Raw genomic sequence first — 23224 nt, forward strand, 5'->3', positions numbered from 1 at the left:
AAAAACATGTTTTTGTATGTCATAAAAAGGCAGGTGATTGTCGTTAAAAGCATGTTTTTTTCTGCCATAAATTTGATGATAAAAAGGCATGTTTTTCTCTGTCATAAAAAGACAGGTTTTTGTCTGTCGTAAAAAAGCATTGTTTTGTCTGTCATAAACAGGATTAATTTTGTATGTCATTGAAAGAGATGTTTTTGTCTGTCATAATAAGGCATGTTTTTGTATGTCATAAAAAGGCATGGTTGTTGTCTGTCATAAAAGGCATGTTTTTGTATGCCATTAAAAGGCACGTTTTCATCTTTCGCAAAGACATGGTTTTGTCTGTCATAAAAAGGCATGTTTTGCCTGTCATAACAAGTACTTTAAAATAGGAGATCAAATTGTTTTAATTATTATATTTACTCAGGTTCAGCTTATTGTGAATTTTAGGCAGTCATTCTGGAAAAATATTTCCTTTTTTGCGTTTGGATATATGGCCGAATTTTTAACCAATTTGACCAAAACAACAACAATACCTCCTGACACAAAGAGTTGCAAACAATCTTGTATAATCAGTTTATCATTTGCAGTTGGAATAAACATAACAAAGGTGAAATACAGATAATTTACTACAGATACAGGTATAGTGTGATGAAAAAAGTAACTGCATGATGCACTTGCACAATACAAGTACACGCACTATTGGAACTAACTCAAGGCTTGGTTGAACAATTATGAATAGTCAATATACATGTAACAATGCCAAAATTTTCCTTACTTCAGGAGTAAAACTTGTAGCCAAACAAAATATGATGCTGCCAAATATTGTACAAAGAATTCTAAGACTGTTATGACCAATGGCAGCACAAGCAATGTATTAGATGTACTATATGACAGAGTTCTCCGGAAGCAGCAGCAGCCAGAAATTTCACCGGTTACCAACAACCTTGGCGCTGGCTACTTTTCCTAAAAATATCAATTCAAAATAATCAAAATCGCGCAAAAAAAAACCCGTTTGTTCTAAGTCGCTTGCTACTTTGAAAATATTACTGGCTTCTAAAATTTTCATGGAGAACACTGTATAATATGAGTCTTGTGCCAAGGAAACTGGTTGTCATGCATGTGCAGTCGGCAAAGGCTAACCAGGGAAATACTTTCCACTTGTTTTTTTTTTCCCTTTAAATGAAGTATTTGCTCAGCAAAAATCCAGTTTAGAAATTAAGTTTTGTGCAATAAGCCAACTTTGTGCAAACCTCTAATATTTACAATGTATGATGTTCAACACATCTTTACATGTACTAACTACCATAGCACAGCTGCTGTAAGACAATAGTTCAAGCTTTGTTTCCTTTCTGGCATATCTACAAAGCTTTGACATCTATCAGGAAATTTTAGTCTGGCGATAAAGATTCATGGTGTCCATGTTAACAAACACAAGTACAGGGACTCCTGAGACTTCAGCCATAAGACCAGTTTTTTGATCTTCTGTTTAACCGGAACACCGCATCCAATTTTCCGAAAAGTGAAATTAAAATAATGCAGAAAACAATATTTTTATTTTTTTCTCCGCATCCAACAAAAAGTGGTCTTCAAAAAAATATTTGATATTGTATTTTAGCCTTTGCTGTTTGAACAAAACAAATAATTTTGTAAACTGGTTTACGACAGTCAACCCCTAAAAACGTCAAAATATAGTGAAAAAAAACCAGTCTACCCATCAGCAAAGAAAATGGCGTGTTAACAAAGTCCATTAACTAAATTAAATCCAATGGCATCGTCGTATTTCAAAATTTCAATTAAAAGTATAATAACAAAAAATGAATCTAACACTTTATCTCCTCTTCCGTTAAATGAAAAATTAAAATGCCTGACGAAACCCCTCCCGGATAAAAACCCTCCCGTCAGTTTTAAAGGGGCCGGACAAAACCCCTCCCATGAAAAAACGGGGCCGGACGAAAACCCTTCCATGAAAAACAGGGCCGGACGAAAACCCTCCCATGAAAAAAAATGGGGGCGGACAAACCCTGAAAACACAATACACACAATGAGTAATTTTTGTTGGTGTTTAATTTCTTTTAAGGGTTTTTGTCCGTCCCCGTTTTTTCATTGAAGGGTTTTTGTCCGCCCTCGGTTTTTCGTGGGAGGGTTTTTGTCCGCCCACGTTTATTCATGGGAGGGTTTTTGTCCGCCCCCTATGAAAATGACGGGAGGGTTTTTATCCGGGAGGGGTTTTGTCCGTATCCCGAAAATTTAGGACATTGTTTGTCAAGTTTGATAAAATGCTAAGATCAGATCATTGATGTGGTTAGAGCTGGCTGCGGGCGGCGGTGGTTCACAGACCTACTACACATGTGGGCTGGAAACGCCCATCCATGTTCTTGTAAATATGGGGTAAGTATATTTTTACAGGGGCTCTAATGTTCTGGATTATTTCAAAATTCTGGATTTGGGATGGCATGGACTTTTTAGACATGTTAGGGGGGTATGTACCGAATCAATTTCAACCCATCTAAGTAAACTCCAGATTAAAAAAAATTAACAAGGCGCAAACTGTTGCGATCTGCGATCATTCTACGATAACAAGCTATTAAGACGGTACAACACTGCGCGGGTTTTATTCGGAGACGAATTTACAATTGATGCTATCATCATTCATCAAGCATCTAGCAGACATGAATGTAAAACAAATAATTCACTGCGAGATCCGAAAGTTTTAGGTAAATAGTGAACACTTTACATGATTTTCGAAGCCAATGTAATATGAGGATTCTTGAATATTGTTTATTCTTTCGATTTAGTATTTATTTTGTACATAAACTTTGATATTGAAACAAAGAAAATGATTTTCAAAATGACTGCGGGGGCTGGGTTAAAACAATTAGTAACTTTCATTTTTTTTTTTAATATGTTTTTTCCTACGAAACTTTTTTGATTTTTTTTTTCCTCCTCCTATTCAGACTTTCAAAAAAAAAATCCCTTTAAACAGAAAATAATAAAACTCTGGCCTCATCCTACTTTAGCCTTACCGATTGCCAAAATCACATTTGGAGTTACAATTCCTGGCTGGCTATCAAAAATAAGATTTTCATGAAATCCGAGATTGAAAAAAAAGGGCCCTCTGATTTTCAAATTCACTCACTAAATTCCTGTTTTCAGGCTGTATAAATCGCCAGAAACATCGTGTATCAATATTCCCTACTTTAAAAGAGCACTCGGTACATACATCCGCATGTACATGTAATTGCCATAAACGCTGTATGGGTTAATAGATAATCCAATGATAAGAGATAGCATGACATGCTTATCAAATATTCAAGCTACATTACACAGTCATGTATGCATTGCTGACACTCATGCATCACAAGAAATTCCCAGGAAACTTTCCAGTTGCCAATCTGTGATATTCACCGTTTAATCGGATTACGAGAACGCTTATGAGGGCGGGGTTAACCGGCGACTATTATTTTTTATTGACGTCGGTCACGAAGTAAGCGTTCATTGCAGATAGATAAAGAAAGAATCACAGTTTTACCCTTTACATAATATAAAACGGCAATTAAAACAGTATATTAAAACGGCGTCAGGCATCATCATCACAACTTTTTACAGCAAACAATTACTATAAAATTTGTTGTAAACAATTGTTACTTATGAAAAGTTAAAGGCAAATGGTTCACAATTAAATTACTTATGGAGTCCAAGAGTGAAGACAATACAGGGTTTTCCCCAGGCCATTTAAGCGCCCCTTGACGGGGCGCTTGAATTTCGAAATCAGAGTCCCCGGGGCGCTTGAAATTTTCCGACCTGTGTTTTTCAGTGAAAGAAAGTGGAGATTGTAAAAAAAAAAGGTTTCTCTATCAGTGTATCAATATTCCCTGTTTTAAAAGAGCACACGGTACCTACTTTAACACAATTTCGTTATATTAATTACACACACTAGTACATTTTTCGTCCGATAATCGATACTTAGAAGACTGATGATGACAACAGGCCGTAATCCTCGTGAATTTCATGCATAATTCCGTCAAAACATTTATTCGACTTGAATGTTTGAACAAATTATCGTTAAATTCATAACGCAACTGTTAATATGTATTAAAATCTCAAATGGGAATAATTAAATTTGTGATCAGAAACCCTTTCCCGTATGTCGACGTTAACGCGTTTTTAATCCGAAACACACTTCCGAATTTAAATGTTACCGAAACGTTTAAATATTCTTGCTCTCAAATTAGTAGTGCAAATTTATTTTGTGTCGAATCTTTTTCTCAATTAAAAAGAGCGCGAAAATTATGCAGCATGTACAACGTCGCGTGTATTGTTTTAACAAGCACACAACACGTCAAGAGGATTGACGCATGTTCAGAGGCAATATTTCATCAAATCTATAAATAGTCACTTAAAATTTTTATTTGATACTATAGAAAAATGGCAAGGTTTGTTCAAAAGAAATAATTGAGAGCTTTTATCGTAAATATTTACCAGAAAGTGATTTATAAAAACGGAATAAACGGGATTATCGGATAATAAATAGAAACTTGAATAGTAGTAAGTATGCAGTAATAGAGTCGGGTTGAAACGGATGTATTGGAGAATTGTTCGAGTCAGGATTTTACTGTCAGTACGGGAAAGTTTTAAAACAATTAAACAATAAAAAAGTATATATAATTTTAAATGACAGGGGGATTTTTTGAAGAGTCATAGCGCACCAAATGACGTCTTTCGACGTTGTTTTTCTTTGAGTTAAAACGCACCACAGAGCGTTAATTGACACGTTAAATTTAAAAAAAATCAACGTCGGGGGGGACACCCCTCCTGAACCACCCCTATCAGCCCCGGGGCGCCTGACAAAAATCCTGTGGAAAGCACTGCAATAGCCGATAAGAATTTTTATGCAGTAACAATTTAATTGCAGTAAATATATATTTTGTCATGTCTATTTATAGAACTTATTTACACCGTTTTTCTACAGCCATGTGATAGTAATTGCTGCTACAAGTCCCTTTGTACTCATCTACCGCGTTCACCATTCACTATACATGTATAACCCGTTTTTTAATAAGAGAGCGAAATTAATGCTGTCGTCTGTCTAGTAACATGCATGGAAAGCGTGTTTGTTGCAACAGACCATGTGGTGTAACTAAATATAAACCTGCATATCGTATTTTCGAATGAATGCACACAATTAGAAAGTATTGATCCATTTAAACAATAGAAAAAATGCGTAAGTTTACTACTATCACATTGCAGTATAATGTATTTTTAGAGAGCCAAAAAGCACCAGACTACATTGTTTGACAAGTACATGTATGTTTGTTAAAAATATAAGGGAGAGGAGGGGGATTGAGGATGGAGTTTTTCAGGAGTAGGGGCGGGTCGGACCATTCCTGTCAATACATGAAAATGAAATTAAAATATAATTAAATGAAGCATTTAATTTCAGAGGAAAAATATTTTTTTTAAATGTGGTTTGGTTGATAATTTAATACAATGCTTTTTGATACCAATACATTTAAGACAATAATTACGTTGTTGTTCTTTCTTTGATAGTCTCACACAGTGACACAAAGCAAAAGGTACACTCATATATAGAGCAAATAAGCTTACATGTATATGTGGGTCATCATCGGTAGGCTGAAATTTGGCTCTTACTTTTTTTTTCCTTAGCGCCAACCTATATTATCTGATTGAAATGGCAACATAATAAGAGCCCCATTCTGACAAAAACTGGGCTGGGTAAAGTGTAGTAACAGATAATGCAAGTCATGAAAGACACGTTCCCCTTAGTATGCTTATTAGAGCCAATGTTTACCTAAGTCATCCTCTTGGCAGACCCTACACCAGTGATTTTTTTCACCTAATTGGGAACGGGTCGTGAAATCACCAAATTGGGAAAAAAATGAGTCGTGAAATCTTCCAATTGGGAAACAACAATTTGTGAATTGTAACAATTGAAGAGAATGGTATTTTTATGACTTTGTTTAACTTTAGTCAGCTTTAAATGACACAGGAAAGCAACATTAACTTTTATTCACAGTCTTGCACAAACAACAACATGCTATCGGAACACAGATTGTTACAGACAGAGTTCTCTATAAATTGGGACATCTAGTATATCTATTACTGTACATGTCCGAAATATGTACACTTGAGAATGCCTTACCTGTTTAACTTTAATAATAATCCAAATTTTCCTTGTTGTTATCTGGTTTAACAAACCTTATCAAACGTTTGTTAAATCCAGTTAATGCTTTCTCCATTATTGAATCACCATTGCTTGTAATTTGAATCGCCAGCTTTGAATTGAACGCAGGTTGAATGTTAAAATACGTCCGCCATTTGCAATGACGAAGGTCATGACGCAGCAATTTAATTCTACTCAGATAATTTATATCTAATCGAGGAAATGTGTTTTCTCAATGTCTATTGTGTAGTATTGGGACTTGTTAGTATACAAATGAACTGTGATTCCAGTTTATATAAGATGGGTGTTACTCGTAATTAACGGTGGATTAACAAACTGACAAAACTCGCTGTACTTAATAGAGAAGTGGATCCTTTGATCAATTTAGTTTTTCTTGAATAATTTTTCCGACTTTCTTTAACTGTGCTGTCTGCCAAAAACTGTGCTTGTAAGGCGAAATCATGGGCGTTTGAATGAAATTATCGCTCTAGTCGCCCATAGGATATTGTCTCTGATAACATGCACGTATTTAATGTACGAATGTAACATTAAATATTAATACCAGTCATTCACCGAGAAGTCAAATCGGCCGAAACTTAAAACGGTCTCAAAATACGTCAAGTTGGCGTTTTTTTTTTGGATTGTTTATTCGATTTTGATTGGGATTTGTTGTATTTTTTCGGCAATTGGGACGGATCCGGTTCATTTTGGGAACGGGTCCGTAGGTCATTGGCAACGGGGCTGTTTACCGGACCCGTCCAAAGAAGGGAAAAAAAACACTGCCAGACTTAACAATTAGGGTCAGTCTTCATGCAAATCCCTACCCCACCAGCCCATTTAAACAAAGTTCTAGTAGAAATGTGACTAGGCTGATCCCCGAGCTAACAATTAATATTCAGCGCTTCCGTTAATGGACGTCCAGGAGTAAATTACGCCCAAAAGAGGCAGTTGTACGTTTGTTTTACAAATGGTGGAAGTCACTTGGACATCCGATAATCGGCATGTATACTGTTATCTAAAACACGGGACATAAAATCATAACAGTAAGTCTGGTCATTCACTCGGTTAACTCAGCGCGTAAGCGTTTATCGCAGATTGATTAACAAGGAATCACAGTTTTTTAATTTAGGTATTTACCAGCAAAATCACATACAGTAGGGTTTACTAAAATATTCATTGAAATAAAATTGGGACTTCCAACTTTATCATCTGGGACATCCAAAATTTAAGGATTGGAAGTCAGGACTTCCAACTTTTGAAAGCTAGTGGAAGCGCTGCTCTGTTATTTATGTAAAACAAGACTATTGTCAAGCAATATGGTCCCCAACCGGTGAAACTCCACCATTTTCAGCAATAATTCAAGTCTATTTGTTGCAAGAACAACCAGAATTCTTGACGTAGGAACAAAATGAAATGACATGCATAATCTCCATATTGCCATCTGTCCATGTTTCAAGTTTCATGAAAAAATATGAAGAACTTTTAAAGTTATCGCAGGATCCAGAAAAGTGGAATATTGGAATTCAGTGTAACGAAAAAAATCCAATGAAGAGGAAAAGTCATATTTATATTGAATAAAACCTGACTAATTTTAAATAGTAAATACATTTTAAACATTATTTCAAATTATTGTAATTTAATTTTCGGTAGTATTTTTATAATTTAATTTTCAAAACTATCATTCCCTCAATGCGAAGTTTGAGAGCTTAGCGTTCATTTTTATGTAAACGTTTCCATGATTTATTAAATGAAATTGTAAATTCAAGTGTGAAACAGTACTTGATTATCTCAATAAGGTCATTATCTGTAATATCTTGCATGTTTTGTGCATAACTTTCATTTAAATTATTTAAAACATGTTGGTACAAAATGAGTACGAACATCAAACAATTCTGAACATTTTCGAACCAAAAAAAAAATCCCTACCTACCGACCCTCATTTTTTTGAGCCTGTAACCTGAAACATACATGTTTTTTCTTAGGCCTGACAGACACACAGAGAGCAAACCATAAGACAAAACACTAAAGGATTTTGTATGTTATGACATTATTTACAGTCTTCACGCTAAATATTTTAGCCAAATAGCCCTAAGGGCTAATCAGATGGAATTTTGAATAGCCCAAACATGTTCAATAGCCCGAAGAGGTCAATCAGGTTTGTTTTTTTCAACTTTTTGGGAAGATAGCCCATGGCTTTGGAATTGGGAATTTTATCGGCATTTTCATGAAATTCGGAAAATAAATTCATTAGCCTTTTTTTTCCACATGAAAAGTCCACTGATTAGGGAAATACTAAATTTTACATAACTCTTTATAATCATTCAAATTAAAAGAACAAAATCATATAAAACTTTGTTAGATGTAATTGGATTAAAATTGAGATATTGAGATAAAATACGCATTAGACACTTCTTTCTAAAAAAAAAATTTTTTTTATATTTTTTATGAAATTGGGAATTTTTTGCCACATTTTGCAAGGGTTGGCACCAATCGACTGCCCCCGGTTTTAACCGGCGGTTTTTACCGGTTAAAACCGCCCCGGTCAATACTCCCGAAGTGGTCATTACTTGTCAATACTGGTCGATTGAACTTTGCCCCTAATTTTGATTAATATTCCATGCCTAATTAAACAATATTGATAATATCAATTAAAAAGTCATGTTGCCAATAATATCTTAAGCTATTAATACCCACTATTTTATACCTGTTAATGCAATTTGTTGGCCAATCTCTCAAAAAATTTCAAATTAGTCAAAGTTGGATTTTTCTGGTCGATTGAACTTTTTTTCAATTCTAATGAATTATTTATGCTCAGATAATTCTGTGCTTGATTCAACAAGAACCTGTCAATTACTGGTTATGAGTTATTCCTCATGCCCCACTGTCCCCACAGTCTTCTTACAGTCTTCTCACCTCTACAAGGTTGGGGCATCCAAACCTGATAATAGGGCCTTAAATGGCACCATTTTGACACGACCCTTACTTGTCATGTATTCTTGCATAGATTTCTTTAAATACTTTTTAAACAAAATAGTCAAAAAATCTTTTATTTTCCATTGATATAAAAATAAAAAACACAATAAGAAATAATTATTAAAAGAAAAAATAATTGAAAAGAAGAGTCTAGAGCAGACCCACAGTTGGAAAACATTTTTTATTGTCAAAATCAAGAACTTTGATTGCTTATTCATTTGAATACCAATTGAACTTTAAAATATGAAAGGAAAAAAACCTCTTACTACCAGGGGTGTGATTGAGGCAAAGTCAGAGGGGAGGAAAATTCTGTTGACTGATTTTGACTACGCGAATGGCGCGCATAACGCAATGACAAACATAACAAGAGCACCGCCTTGCGGGTGCAGACCGCTCATCTATTTTCTTGTTAAAGGTGAAGGGACTCTCATTTTCAATCACAAAGGAGGGAGGGGTGGAGTGAAGAGGGGTGTACAGTGTGGGGGTGTGGACATTTATTACATTATCTTCCAAAAATGCGAAAAAAACGGAGAAAAAAAAAAAATTCGGGTGGGGGGTGGGGGGTGGAGGGGGGGATTCTTGGGTGCGATGGTTGGACGGTATTTCAAACATAAAATAATAAAAATAAATATTTGTGTTTTTAACCGTGTCAAAAAAAAATTATTTTTTTGGGGGGGGGGGTGAGGTGGGGGGGGGGTATAGTGTGAGGGTGTGGTGGTAATTTGTGAGATGATCTTAAAAAAAAAAAAAAAAATTAGGGGGGGGGGGGGGGGAATTCGGGTGGGGTTGGGGGGGGGGGATTCTTGGGTGCGATGGTTGGATGGTATTTCAAACATAAAATAATAAAAATAAATAGTTGTGTTTTTTAACCGTTTAAAAAAAAAAAATGGGGGTGGGTGGGGGGGGGGGTATAGTGTGAGGGTGTGGTGGTCATTTGTGAGATGATCTTAAAAAAAAAAAATATATAGGGGGGGAGGGGGGGGGGGAGCACGGGGGATGGTTTGGGTGGAGTCTATTGTGGTATGTCAGGTAAGAGTAGTTTTGTCAAAGTATCAATCAAATCTAATCATAAATAAAGAAGTTATGGCAATTTTAGCAAAATTTAATTATTTGACCTTAAGAGTCAAGGTCATTCAAAGGTCAAGGTAAAATTCAACTTGCCAGGTACAGTAGCCTCATGATAGCATGAAAGTATTTGAAATTTGAAAGCAATAGCCTTGATACTTAAGAAGTAAAGTGGATCGAAACACAAAATTTAACCATATATTCAAAGTAACTAAGTCAAAAAAGGGCCATAATTCCCTAAAAATGACATCCAGAGTTATGCAACTTGTCCTTTTACTGTACCCTTATGATAGTTTGCAAGTGTTCCAAGTATGAAAGCAATATCTATGATACTTTAGGGGTAAAGTGGACCAAAACACAAAACTTAACCAAATTTTCAATTTTCTAAGTATAAAGGGCCCATAATTCCGTCCAAATGCCAGTCAGAGTTACATAACTTTGCCTGCACAGTCCCCTTATGATAGTTAGTAAGTGTTGCAAGTATGAAAGCAATAGCTTTGCTACTGTAGGAATAAAGTGGACCTAAACACAAAACTTAACCAAATTTTCAATTTTCTAAGTATAAAAAGGGCACATAATTCTGTCAAAATGCCAGTCAAAGTTACATTACTTTGCCTGCACAGTCCCCTTATGATAGTTAGTAAGTGTTGCAAGTATGAAAGCAATAGCTTTGATACTTAAGGAATAAAATGGACCTAAACACAAAACTTAACCAAAATTTTCAATTTTCTAAGTATAAAAAGGGCACATAATTCAGTCAAAATGCACGCCAGAGTTATCTTACTTTGCCTGCCCAGTCCCCTCATGATAGTAAGTAAGTGTACCAAGTTTGAATGCAATAGCATTGATACTTTCTGAGAAAAGTGGACCTAAACGCAAAACTTAACCGGACGCCGACGCCAACGCCGACGCCAACGCAGACGCCAAGGTGATGACAATAGCTCATAATTTTTTTTCAAAAAATAGATGAGCTAAAAACAGACATTAAAATAAACAACTTTTTGAACTTCATAACAATATTTCTTTATAAAAACCTGTTAAACTTCACATTTAACACACTGAGAATGCAAAGTAAACTGTTAAGTATTTATTGTGATCAATAGCAGCAGTTTTTCAATGTATTTTCAATGTATTGCATTACAGTTAATAGACTAAATATAAACAAACACACTTGAGTGTTCTTCTGGTGTTAAAGACGTATTAACTGAGTTAAATTAATATATTTAATTTGTTTACCTTTCAATATCTTGCATTTCACATCTTCACTCAGTTCAAAGCTATTTAAGTTAACTGAACAGCGTGACAAACATAATAAAGCAGAATATGCATATGAATCTGATTATACACAGACCCACAGACATATAAAAATCAAATCATGTTTGTCTATTTCCATGTTCGAACGATACTCTTCTAAATTGTTTTACTTCTCGAGTAGACTAAACTCCAATTTGCAAACACTGGTGACACAAATTCAGTGGGCACATTTCTTAACAAAATATGTGTTGCTTGAATCTAAAACGTGGTCTTTTTTTTGACAAACACATTTCATTATTCCTATCAGACTAGGTTAGGGATTTCAGTAAATTTTGAAAATCAGGAGTCGAAATGACCCAAGGTCTCAAAATAATAAGGGGTCAAAATAAAATTATAATGGTCAATATACGGAAGTTACTTGAAATGTTCCGAAATGCATGTTTAAAGTTTTGAAATAGCTTATTTATCATAATAATCAATAAAATAATTTCACAAAAGATTTATTATTTCCATAAATGATAATTTCTGGTCCATTTTTCAAGTTGGATTGTGGAAAACAAAGGTGTCAAAATGATGCAAGGCTAATTTTTGTCAGGAGTCAAAAATGTGAAAATTGCAACTTGCTTGCATCAAAATGCAGGATTCTGCTTCAATTGAAATCCCTGCTAGGTGATGTCAGTCGTTTATTCGATTGCTATTTGTTATTTCAATAATCTTAATTTTCTCTTCACAACGGCGCCATTTGCAAACAAATCACAGAGCGCATTTTAAGAACACGATTCTAATTGGAAGATTGGGAAACGACAGCCAATTATATGGCTCGTTTTAAAAATGCTTAGGCAGAATCTACCAGTGTAAAATGCGGAGAGATTTCGCGGGTATTTCGGGCCGCTTATGAAATACGTCCGCGGAATCAGTGGTAGCCCCTCTCCCCCACATTTTTTAAAACAAATTTACGCAAATCTCAGAAGTGACATCCGGGACAACCCGATCCGCGGAAATCCACGGAAAAATCACACCCCTGACTACAGAAAGGAGACAAGTTAGAAGCAACTATTTAATTAATAGCAAGTAATCTCCTTTTGTGTGAGTGATATGAAATAGCTTAACCCTTTGCATGCTGGGAAATTTGTCGTCTGCTAAAATGTCGTCTGCAGAATTTCTAAAATTAGCATTTTCTTCTACTTTTTTCAAAGAATACTATCATAATAGCAAACAGTTTGGATCCTGATGAGACGCCACGTTCTGGATCCAAACTGTTTGCAAAGGCCTTTAAAATTCGGTTCAAGCACGGCATGGGTTAAGGGCAGATTTGTTTCATTGCCAATATGAGAGACATAACACTGCATGCATTTTATTACCAATTAAGGCTTAGGAGCCAAATTTATGACCCTAGAAAACACAAGAGTTCTGTTTGTCCATCTGCTTATCAAATAGATATATCAATAGATAAGTGGAATACTGTGGTAACTACAATAGTAATAATGCTTTAGTAACAGATGTGACACACTGAGATAAAGATATTGCCTCAGTCCTTATGTATTTGAGGCCGTTTCCATAAATAATAAAGAAGTAATTTTTACAGCTTTAAAGATTTTTTTTACAATAAATAACTTTTTGACCGGTTTTAACCGGGTATTGACCGCCGGCCCGGTCAATACTCAATTGACCGGTCAATATGCCAACCCTGCTGATTTGGGAAAAAAGTATACTTTTTGGGATTGGGAACATAGCTGAATTTCGGCTATAACATCGGGCCAAAAAAAAAACCTGGGTCAATATAAATTTTATGACTTTTTTGGCCAGCAACACCAAAATAGTTATTAACAATCAGAAAATCTAGCTACTTCCATAAGTAAAAACAGATGCATGTGATTACAGTAATAAAGGGTATTCTGTTTCCTTTTGAAATGCATTTTATACAAAATGCACCAGATAATTATGCTGTTTATTGTAACTTTATTATTACACATGTTCTCATTCAATGATTCCATAAATCAGTTTGACCGCTGTTTGGTTTTATTTTAAAGCAAATTGAATTATAATCATGCTTAAAAAATATCTGAAGAACTTGAAAATTACATCAACCTATTTATATAACAGATCATTATCGTATTATAACTAGGAAAATCACCGGTGAATTTATGAATTGTCGGCATGTAGCTTCAGAACAAAAAGCCACTGGGTGTGTTAATTGCCCAATCTACCAAGTGACAATGTATGCTTCGTTAATTTACTCCTGATATTTTGATAAGCATGTGTCAACCATGAAAAGTATTGTATATTTGTAAACAGATTATAAGTAGCAAAGAAGGTCACGTAGCAGAACGAGATTACAGAATAAACGAAAGTACTACAATTTTTAATAATTTGTTGAAAAAACATCTTCTAATACGCAAGAAGAATTCATTAAAACACATGGAAATCTAACTGTATTAATAAGGATCAATTTGTTTTTAACCCAATGCGTACAATATCCCTTACAGACTCTTTTATTTTTATTGAAAAATTACTTCGTCCATTTTTCATGAATTATAAATACATTTTTGGAAAATGCTTCTAAAATTAAATACGCTTCTAGATTGGTCATTATTCTAAAACATTACGAAGTGCCAGATGCGTGAACATCCAGCAACGTGATCTACGCATGTTAAGTTTGAATAACCTCATCTCGATTAGGCGTCAATTGCATCATTACTTTAAATAGCAACATACCTGGATGTTTACATGACAGTTTAGAAAAATGGCGGCCGCATGTGTTCATGCAATTCTTTTACACTTATAACGTCATTTTAGGCATTTAAATAGCGAATTTAATCATGCCTCTTAAAACCACGTATAAATCAGGTTATTGAAATGATAGTTGTTTCAGTTTTTCAATGTATTCACAATTTTGCACTCAAATATTTAAGCGACCAGTCGGGCTATTTTATAAGCATTTAGGATCAACCGACCGGCCCAAGAATCGATTCGGGCTTATAGGCTAATTCGAAGACTTTATTTATAATGCAGCAATTGAGTAAAAACTATACATTTTCCTTATGCTGTCAGAAAAATTCCCAAAAGGAATAACAAATTTAATATATTTTGTTCAGAAAGTCCATTATCTGCAACTGAACAATTGTAATGAGCACTGAAACTTAATATTTCAAACCACAAGGCCTCTTTCCAAGGTGCAGTGCAGGAAATTTGACAGTTGTTTCCCTTATATTTATTTATAGTATGTAGAGAATTTTTATCTTAAAGGTCCCTGTGAATTTACCTGCCTACCCTGTATTAATCAAATCCCTGCCTATTATTATTAATGCGGAATTAAGAATCAGATTGCAGAGAATTAGCCAGTCGCAATATGAAAGGCAATTGTTTCCAATTACTTCTATTTTAAGCAGTTGAGTTACAAGATAAATACAATTTCTTTCAGTATTCGCAGTCAGGTGTCAACAGACAGTGACAAGAGCAATTTGACACTTCTGAAGATGATAAATGGATGCTGAAAACAGTGTCTCTACTCACTTTGTAAACATCACCGTACGTTCCACTACCCACGCGCTGAATAAGCTCGAAGTCGTCGACGGGATTCCGACGTATGATCTCGTCGGACATCATTTTGAACACCTTTTACTTTGTCTCAGATTTAGAGGAAATATTTTGTAACATTTTGGTACAGTTTATACAGTTATCCTTCTACATCCGGTTATGCGCGAGGCTTGGTCGAGTCGATTCGGTCTCAATACATAACGGGCTATTTTATACTAGCAATATCATTTTAAAAGAATTTCACTATGTGTTTAACCTTTGAACCTTTGATGTAAAAAAAAATAATATTTTGCCTCAATATTCAGAATTAATTTATTTTGTATTTCCATTAATGCTAACACAATTGCAACGTTTTCCCTATGTGAATTCCAACACAATTTTATAGGCACACCCAAATATTAACTCCGTACTGATGTGTTAATGTGACTTAACTCCCATGCATATTACTTAATAAAAAGGGGAAATCTTGGCTTGAAAACATGTAAGTTTCACGATAATAACACATTTGAAGTTTCACAGATAAAATGTCCGTGGGTAAGATAATTCAATAGTTTCAATATTCTGTACTTTCCTCCAAGAAATTCCAGGAACCTATACAAGACATTTTATATGGCACATACCTCAGGAATTAGTAGATCAGTATGCACACAAACTTTATTATGACATATTTTTATTTTTATTAAAATGCTTGCACAATATAGAAGTTTGTTGCACAATCTTATGGCAGTTATGTCAATTGCTAGGTTCAAGGGCCCTTAAATGCACAATTCAACTAAATTTGAGTACCTACGTTCAATTCTCACAGCAGATAGGACTTTTTTCCATTATATAAGCAAAATGACATGGACAAAAGGTTCCTTTATTTATTCATCAGTTTAAATATATTGACTAATTAACAATTGCATCGACAGCAACATTTTTATTAAGACAGTACTTTCATGGTGTTTTTGAGGCGATTCTGACAATGCTCTGAGATCAGATAAAACCCCTGACCTCCAGCACAGACACCATATATATCCACAGCATTTTGTGGAGTAATTACTACCCTTTGTGACCATTCAAGTGTTTAGATTTGTATGCACACATACAGAAACCGAATTGTTATTAACTGTTACTTGTATTACATACAGATAAGTCAAGTATTATTGAAGATATTTTGGGCACAAATATAGAAAGCCTGATAAGTTACACTAAACAAAATCCTTCATATTTGGACTTTCTCATGTGAAATTATTGTAACTGTAGATGATGGAATTTTAATATCTAAAAACATTCAACCTTGAAATTATCTCCCCTATTATGGCATGCACATTTTTCAAAAACAGTTAAATGTGCTTAATTTAAATGTGTTGTTAGTTGCTCACATTTAAAATTCTGTTCATCATATTAAAGGAACCTGTTCATGTTTTGATAAATTAACATAAATTAAAAAACAAATTTAATTCAGATTTGCAAACTTTAATTGTACGTATGTTTTTATTACAAGGAAACTTATCATTAACCATGCTCTAAAATATTCATTATATGCATTATTTGCCTATTTAAAAACCTGAAAATAATGCTGCAATACAAACGTGAAGGGATTGAATGAATAATTTGGAAAGTTCTGTTGAAATCATTACATTGTGTGACATTAAAAGGATTGCTTATATATCGTATAAAATACATCATCTGGCTTACCAGCACTGATAGTCGAGTGGTACAATTACTAGACTTTTACTTCAAGGATCAGTGGTTCGAGCCCAGCCGTGGATTACTTTTTTCTTTAAAAAATATATTTTTGTTATTTACCGGAGCTCTTTAGTTCTGATGTTTACAAATACCGGTAATCATTTAATGACAAACTTCAAAACACGCCAAAATCTGTGAACAGGTCCCTTTAACACACAGTGTTATTCTTTATAAAACAAATGCAAGTAATAATTATGGCTTTCAAACATCGCAAGACTCAATGTGTGTCGGTTATTACATTAGCCAAAATGAAAGTTTATGTTCTTTTGAAACAGTTATTCCGCCTACTTGTTAAATAATGCAAACATTTATTAACAGATTTTTGCACTATCTTGTGAAATGAACCAATCAACAAAAAATTGCATAGTGCACACATGGTTTATACAATGTGTGTATAATCAGGAAAAACTTTTTTTAATCCACAATCAAAGTTGCCTTCTAGATCAAGTAGTGGCGTCCTAGATCAGGCTGTTCCTTTCAACTAACAGTGGATTTACCATCAGAAGAGACTTCCTTGAAACATCCATGCGCAGAAAGAGCATGCTCATAAAGCCAACTCTTCTAATAACACTCTTCATATGCAGTATTACATGTTTAAAGGCTAGAGTATACTGATTAAAATCATCACAGTATACTGATCAATATGTTCAGTTCAATCAAAAGCGTCATATAATTCTAATAATATTAAAAGCCAAACAATTCAAAGAGAAACTGAACACATATCATAATTACATCTGGTTTTATTTAAAACCGTATAGAACATTGCATCTGCTTTCCAGACATATAAGAACAAGCTACAAAAGTTTTTTAACAGTCTATTTCCTTCTTCCAGGCTTTCCTTGAAATTGTCCACGCTTTCCACCTTGTTTTCCTTTGGAGAATTTTTTCCCACCCCTCTGCTTGTTGAATGGCTGCTTTCGGGTCGGCCCTCGCAGCCATCTGTCCCTGTCTGCCTCCCACTTGAGCTGCTTTGCATCTAAATTCAACAAGAAAATAGGTTTAAAACAGTCTGCACAGGCTAATCTGGAATAACACTTTCCACTTTTATGGAAGTTTTTATATATAGAAAGTCTCTTTTTAAAAAAAAAATCCATTTTAGGTGGAAAATGTCCTCCATAATAAGCCTGTGTGGACTACACCGGCTAATCAGGGACAACACTTTCCACTTGTATGGAAGTTTTTGTTTATAGAAAGTTTATCCAAAATTTAAATCCGGGCATAAAGCACCCATCTTGAAATGAAGTTGTACACACCCTATAAGGAATAACTATCTTTACTGTATAAACAAGAAACCGTCGGAGACGGGTGATGCTCCCCAAAGGTTTTTTTTTGTCACAATATTGCACTATATATTCAGATAAAAGGAAACGTCTTGAGGGCACAGTAGTTGGGGGGACAAGAATTTTTTTACAGAAAATTTCAAAGGGCCATAACTCTGTGAAAAATCATCCGACTAGAACCTGCTGACAATATGCACATCTCCTCTTGGTAGTGAAGCTTCCCATAAAATTTCATTTAATTCAGGTAATTAGTTGCTGAGAAATAGCCTGGACAAGAATTGCACTATATGTACAGTTAATGGAAAATTTCAAAAATTTCAAAGGGCCATAACTCTGTGAAAAATCATCCAACCAGAACCCGCTGATAATATGCACATCTCCTCTTGGTAGTGAAGCTTCCCATAAAGTTTTATTAAATTCCGGTCATTAGTTTTTGAGTGAAAGCCTGGACAAAAATTGTGCACAGACGGACACACGGACGGACAGACGAAGCGGTGACTACACTATGAATATGAAAGAAGAAAGTGTTCTTGTTGTGAACAAATATAAATACAGCTCTGGAATGGGAAATATCAACAATATTTTGAAATAAAGTTATCCTTGAGCACTTATAAAATATTTGCAATAATAAAAACAAGAGGGCCATGATGGCCCTGAATCGCTCACCTGACTTCCCAAATACAATCCCAACCCAGATTTCATCAAGATAAACATTCTGACCAAATTTCATAATGATTAGATGAAAACTGTGACCTCTATTGTCTACACAAGGTTTTTCTATTATTTGACCTAGTGACCTAGTTTTTGACCCCAGGTGACCCAAATACAATCCCAACCCAGATTTCATCAAGATAAACATTCTGACCAAATTTCATAAAGATTGGATGAAAACTGTGACCTCACTGTCTGACTGACTAATGGGGTTGTTTACCCTCGGGACTTCGGTTGCCCGAGCACACTGCTTAACATAAAACTCTGCATAAAAAGGTCGAAAACGGCCATAAAATGGACAGCCCGATTTTACTGGGCTGTACCATTGATATAAATAGAAAACTTTGCAGTGTTGGTGCGGTGCCTTAATAAAAATCTATTGGATTAAAAATATCTATCCTTATTTTAGAAGCTCTAAAAAACGCAGTACTATACACTGGCTGGGCCTAACGCTGTTAAAAAGGCCTCACTGTCTACACGAAGTTTTTCTATTATTTGACCTAATGACCTAGTATTTGACCCCAGATGACCCAAATACAATCCCAACTCAGATTTCATCAAGATAAACATTCTGACTAAATTTCATAAAGATTGGATGAAAACTGTGACCTCTATTGTCTAAACAAGGTTTTTTCTATTATTGACCTAGCGACCTAGTTTTTGACCTAATGACCTAGTTTTTTACTCCAGATGACCCAAATACAATCCCAACCCAGATTTCATCAAGATAAAAATTCTGACCATATTTCATAAAGATTGAATGAAAACTGTGACCTCTACTGTATACACAAACAAATTGTTGACGGTTTTTCTATCATTTGAACTAGTGACCTAGTTTTTTACCTCAGATGACCCAAATACAATCCCAACCCAGATTTAATCAAGATAAACATTCTGACCAATTTCATAAAGATTGAATGAAAACCGCAACCTCTATTGTCTATACAAGGTTTTTTCTATTATTTGACCTAGTTTTTTACCTAGTGACCTAGTTTTTGACCCCAGATGACCCAAATACAATCCCAACCAGATTTTATCAAGATAAACATTCTGACCAAATTTCATAAAGATTGGATGAAAACTGTGACCTCTACTGTCTACACAAAAATTTTCTACTATTTGACCTAGTTTTTGACCTAGTGACCTAGTTTTTTACCTCAGATGACCCAAATACAATCCCAACCCAGATTTCATCAAGATAAACATTCTGACCAAATTTCATAAAGGTTGGATGAAAACTGTGACATCTAGTGTCTACACAAGGTTTTTCTATTATTTGACCTAGTTTTTGACCTATTGACCTAGTTTTTTACCCCAGATGACCCAAATACAATCCCAACCCAGATTTCATCAAGACAAACATTCTGACCAAATTTCATAAAGATTGGATGAAACCTGCGACCTCTATTGTCTACACAAGGTTTTTTCTATTATTTGACCTATTATGTGACCTAGTTTTTTACCTAGTGAGCTAGTTTTTGACCCCAGATGACCCAAATACAATCCCACCCAGAATTCATCAAGATAAACATTCTGACCAAATTTCATAAAGATGGATGAAAACTGTGCCCTCTACTGTCTACACAAACAAATTGTTGACGGACGCACACACGCACACACAACGGACGCCGGACATCACACGGTCACATAAGCTCACCATGTCACTTCGTGACAGGTGAGCTAATAAGACCAACCTGGCATAATTATAAATAAATTGAGAAATCCAGATATAGAAGCTAAAGATACAATTACTTATTGTCATAAATTAAAATCCATGAAGTTGTACAGCCAAACTCCATCTTACTGAATAAGGAAATACATGCGAGACGCACTCTGTTAAAACTGAAGCTTAATGTTGTGTGTTGAGGGTCATCCAGATTAGCCCGTGCAGTCTACAGGGGAATCAGGAACAGGGAAAACACTTTCGGCCAAGACATATACATATTAAGCACAGTTTTTCCAGAGGTAGTCTCATATTTGCAGTTATACCCATACATTCCTGCCACACAAACAATCTCTGTATAGTGGTGTACTTACGGGCCTTGTCCGTATTAGCAAATGCATGTGATCCAGACATGTTGATCTTGGAAACCTCCTGTCTCATCCAACATGTCCCCAAACTGCAAACACAGATACATGTTTAAATGTTTAATCAAAAACAATTCTGCTTGTTCTGGGAAAAACAGGTCTTAATTCTTGTGCGTCAAATGTTGCACTAAAATTTTATAAAAGCGGAAAGTGTTGTCCCTCATTAGCCTGTGCCAACTTCACAAGATGATTTGGGGCACTGCCTTAAGCACATGCATCAAGCATGATTTTCCCACAGCACGTCTCACATGTAACTAAAAACATTTGTACAATGCTATTTGTGGATCATTATTGACACTTGTCAATTTTTTTTATGTAAAATTCTTGACCTTGTCTAAAATCTATTCATTACTAAGTAAAATCTATGAAGTCAAAATATGCATGTGGGTAAACTGTCGTCACAGATTAGCCAGTGCAATCTGCACACGCTGAAACAGGGACAACACTTTCTGCCTAAACGAATTTTGTTTAAAAGCGACTTACTTTCATCGAAAAATATCATAAAACCAGAAAGTGTCTTTCCTTATTAGCCTGTGTGGACCGTTCACGCAAATCTGAGACAACACTTCATGCATATACATAAAGCCCTGATTATCTCACAGCAAGGCTCAAATCTAAGAATATATGATCAAACAGACAACTCAACAAATATCCTCGACTCAACCATAACATAAACTTAGCGGTCCCTTAATCCCTGGTATGTGCACATTACCTGCTCTGCAGCTGTATATATATCAGCACTGGCACCAGTCTTTGCCTTCCTGAAATATATGGATACACAATATATATCCCCTTGTGCTGAAAAAAACTGGTCTTAAGGCATATGCGTTAAGTGTCTTCCCATATTAGGCTTTGCAGTCTGTATAGGCTTATCAGAGACAAAACTTTTGCTATTTGTGAATTTTAAGTTTGAAGTAGGTCTCTTTAAACGAAAATTCAGTTAAGGTGGAAAGGGTCCTCCCTGATTAGCCTATTGCAGTCAGCAATAGGGTACAACACTAGGCATATTGCATTGAGCCCACTTTTACAATAACTTGACTCAATTTCAACCTTCCTAGTTAGTTAAGAACAGCAACATACAAGTCTAACCTGGAAACACAATCAGTATATTATGTAATAAGAATCTGCAACAGATAAAACCATTATGTAGAATTTTGCTAGCATTTGATTACAATGAATATATATCAAAGACTTTTGTTCAAATGTGCATATTAACATGCTCCCTTACTTGGACTTGTTCAGCTTTTGGGGCAAAACTTTCAAAGCTGCCTTCCTCTTTTTGCCCTTTGCGTGGACATCTTCACTAAACTCATCTGGATAAATAATCAGCAAGTAAATCATCATTTACATGCAGCAGCAAAAACAATCATCAGAAAGCAGACACTTTAGCACAATCTATTATACATGTATACTTACCAAATTAAACCACAAAGAAAAACCACTCATGAACAAGAATATTGCCAAGCAATATTAGTCCTCTACCGGCTCCACCATTGTCAGAAATTCCCACCATTGTCAGATATTTTTTATTTGTTGCCATAGCAACCAGAATTTTCGACGTAGGAACACATTGAAATGACGTGGCATAATGTCCATATTGCCATCTATTCCATGTTTCAAGTTTTCATGACAAATATTAAGAACTTTTAAAGTTATCGCAGGATCCAGGAAACCACCATTTTCAGCAGTATTTCTAGTCTATTTGTTGCCATAGCAACCAGAATTTTAGACGTAGGAACAAAATAAAATGACGTGCATAATGTCCATATTGCCCATCTATCCATTGTTTAAAGTTTCATGAAAAAATATTAAAACTTTTTAAGTTATCGCAGGACAGACAGGACAGACGGACGGAACGGACGGACGGACGGACAAACAGACAGACAGGCAGACAGACAGACAGGACAGACAGACAGACAGACAGACAGACAGACAGACCAGACAGAGCGCAAACCATAAGTCCCCTGAAACCGGTAGGGGACAAAAAGTAAAACATAATTCTTATGTTCATAAAAACAATAGGTTAAATGACAGTAATATTTATGTTGTCAGTTTTTGTTTATCACCAATCTTAAATCTTCATTCATTAACTGCTCACCATCAGAAAATTGGATATCTTCCTCACAAAGTCCACATCCTTGTCATCAAACTCTCCCCATCGCCTCTATCTCCCCTCCATCTCCTTCAAGTCGGTCTCCACTCTCCAACTGATCAGCAAACTCCTCGACATCAGCAAAGTCTCCGTTGTCATCATCAGACGTGTCTTCCATCTCATCTGTTACAAGTACAATTTAGCCTTGTTCTCGGAAAAGTGGGTTTAATGCATGTGTTTAAAGTGTTTGTCTGTCACTTTTCGCGTACACTGGATTTTTGTTTTAAAACAGACCTCCTTTATACAAAAAATTCCATGAAGCAAATTGTC

The 23224-nt window shown here is 35.2% G+C and overlaps 1 protein-coding gene and 1 long non-coding RNA gene across 8 annotated transcripts in view; both read right to left on the minus strand.

Annotated features, from left to right (window-relative positions):
• LOC127873416 (mitogen-activated protein kinase kinase kinase kinase 5-like) overlaps positions 1-15218 on the minus strand; it is a 94143-nt gene extending 78925 nt beyond the window's left edge. For 4 of the 7 annotated variants that reach the window (XM_052417268.1, XM_052417265.1, XM_052417264.1 and 1 more), the window contains exon 1: positions 14969-15218. In XM_052417268.1, coding sequence (XP_052273228.1) covers positions 14969-15061 — 93 coding nt within the window. In that variant the 5' untranslated portion in view covers positions 15062-15218. The remainder of the gene's footprint in view (positions 1-14968) is intronic. The other 3 variants (XM_052417263.1, XM_052417266.1, XM_052417267.1) reach the window with 2 other exon arrangements.
• A 623-nt stretch (positions 15219-15841) lies between these two features.
• Positions 15842-22971, minus strand: LOC127873431 (uncharacterized). The gene is made up of 5 exons (XR_008046144.1): positions 22901-22971; positions 22031-22115; positions 21515-21563; positions 20752-20834; positions 15842-17699 (listed from the first exon to the last, which is right to left on the minus strand). It is a non-coding gene; the product is annotated as an uncharacterized LOC127873431 (long non-coding RNA).
• Positions 22972-23224: the final 253 nt, after the last annotated feature.

Source organism: Dreissena polymorpha, chromosome 3 (assembly GCF_020536995.1).
Source record: "Dreissena polymorpha isolate Duluth1 chromosome 3, UMN_Dpol_1.0, whole genome shotgun sequence".
Lineage (NCBI taxonomy): Eukaryota > Metazoa > Mollusca > Bivalvia > Myida > Dreissenidae > Dreissena > Dreissena polymorpha.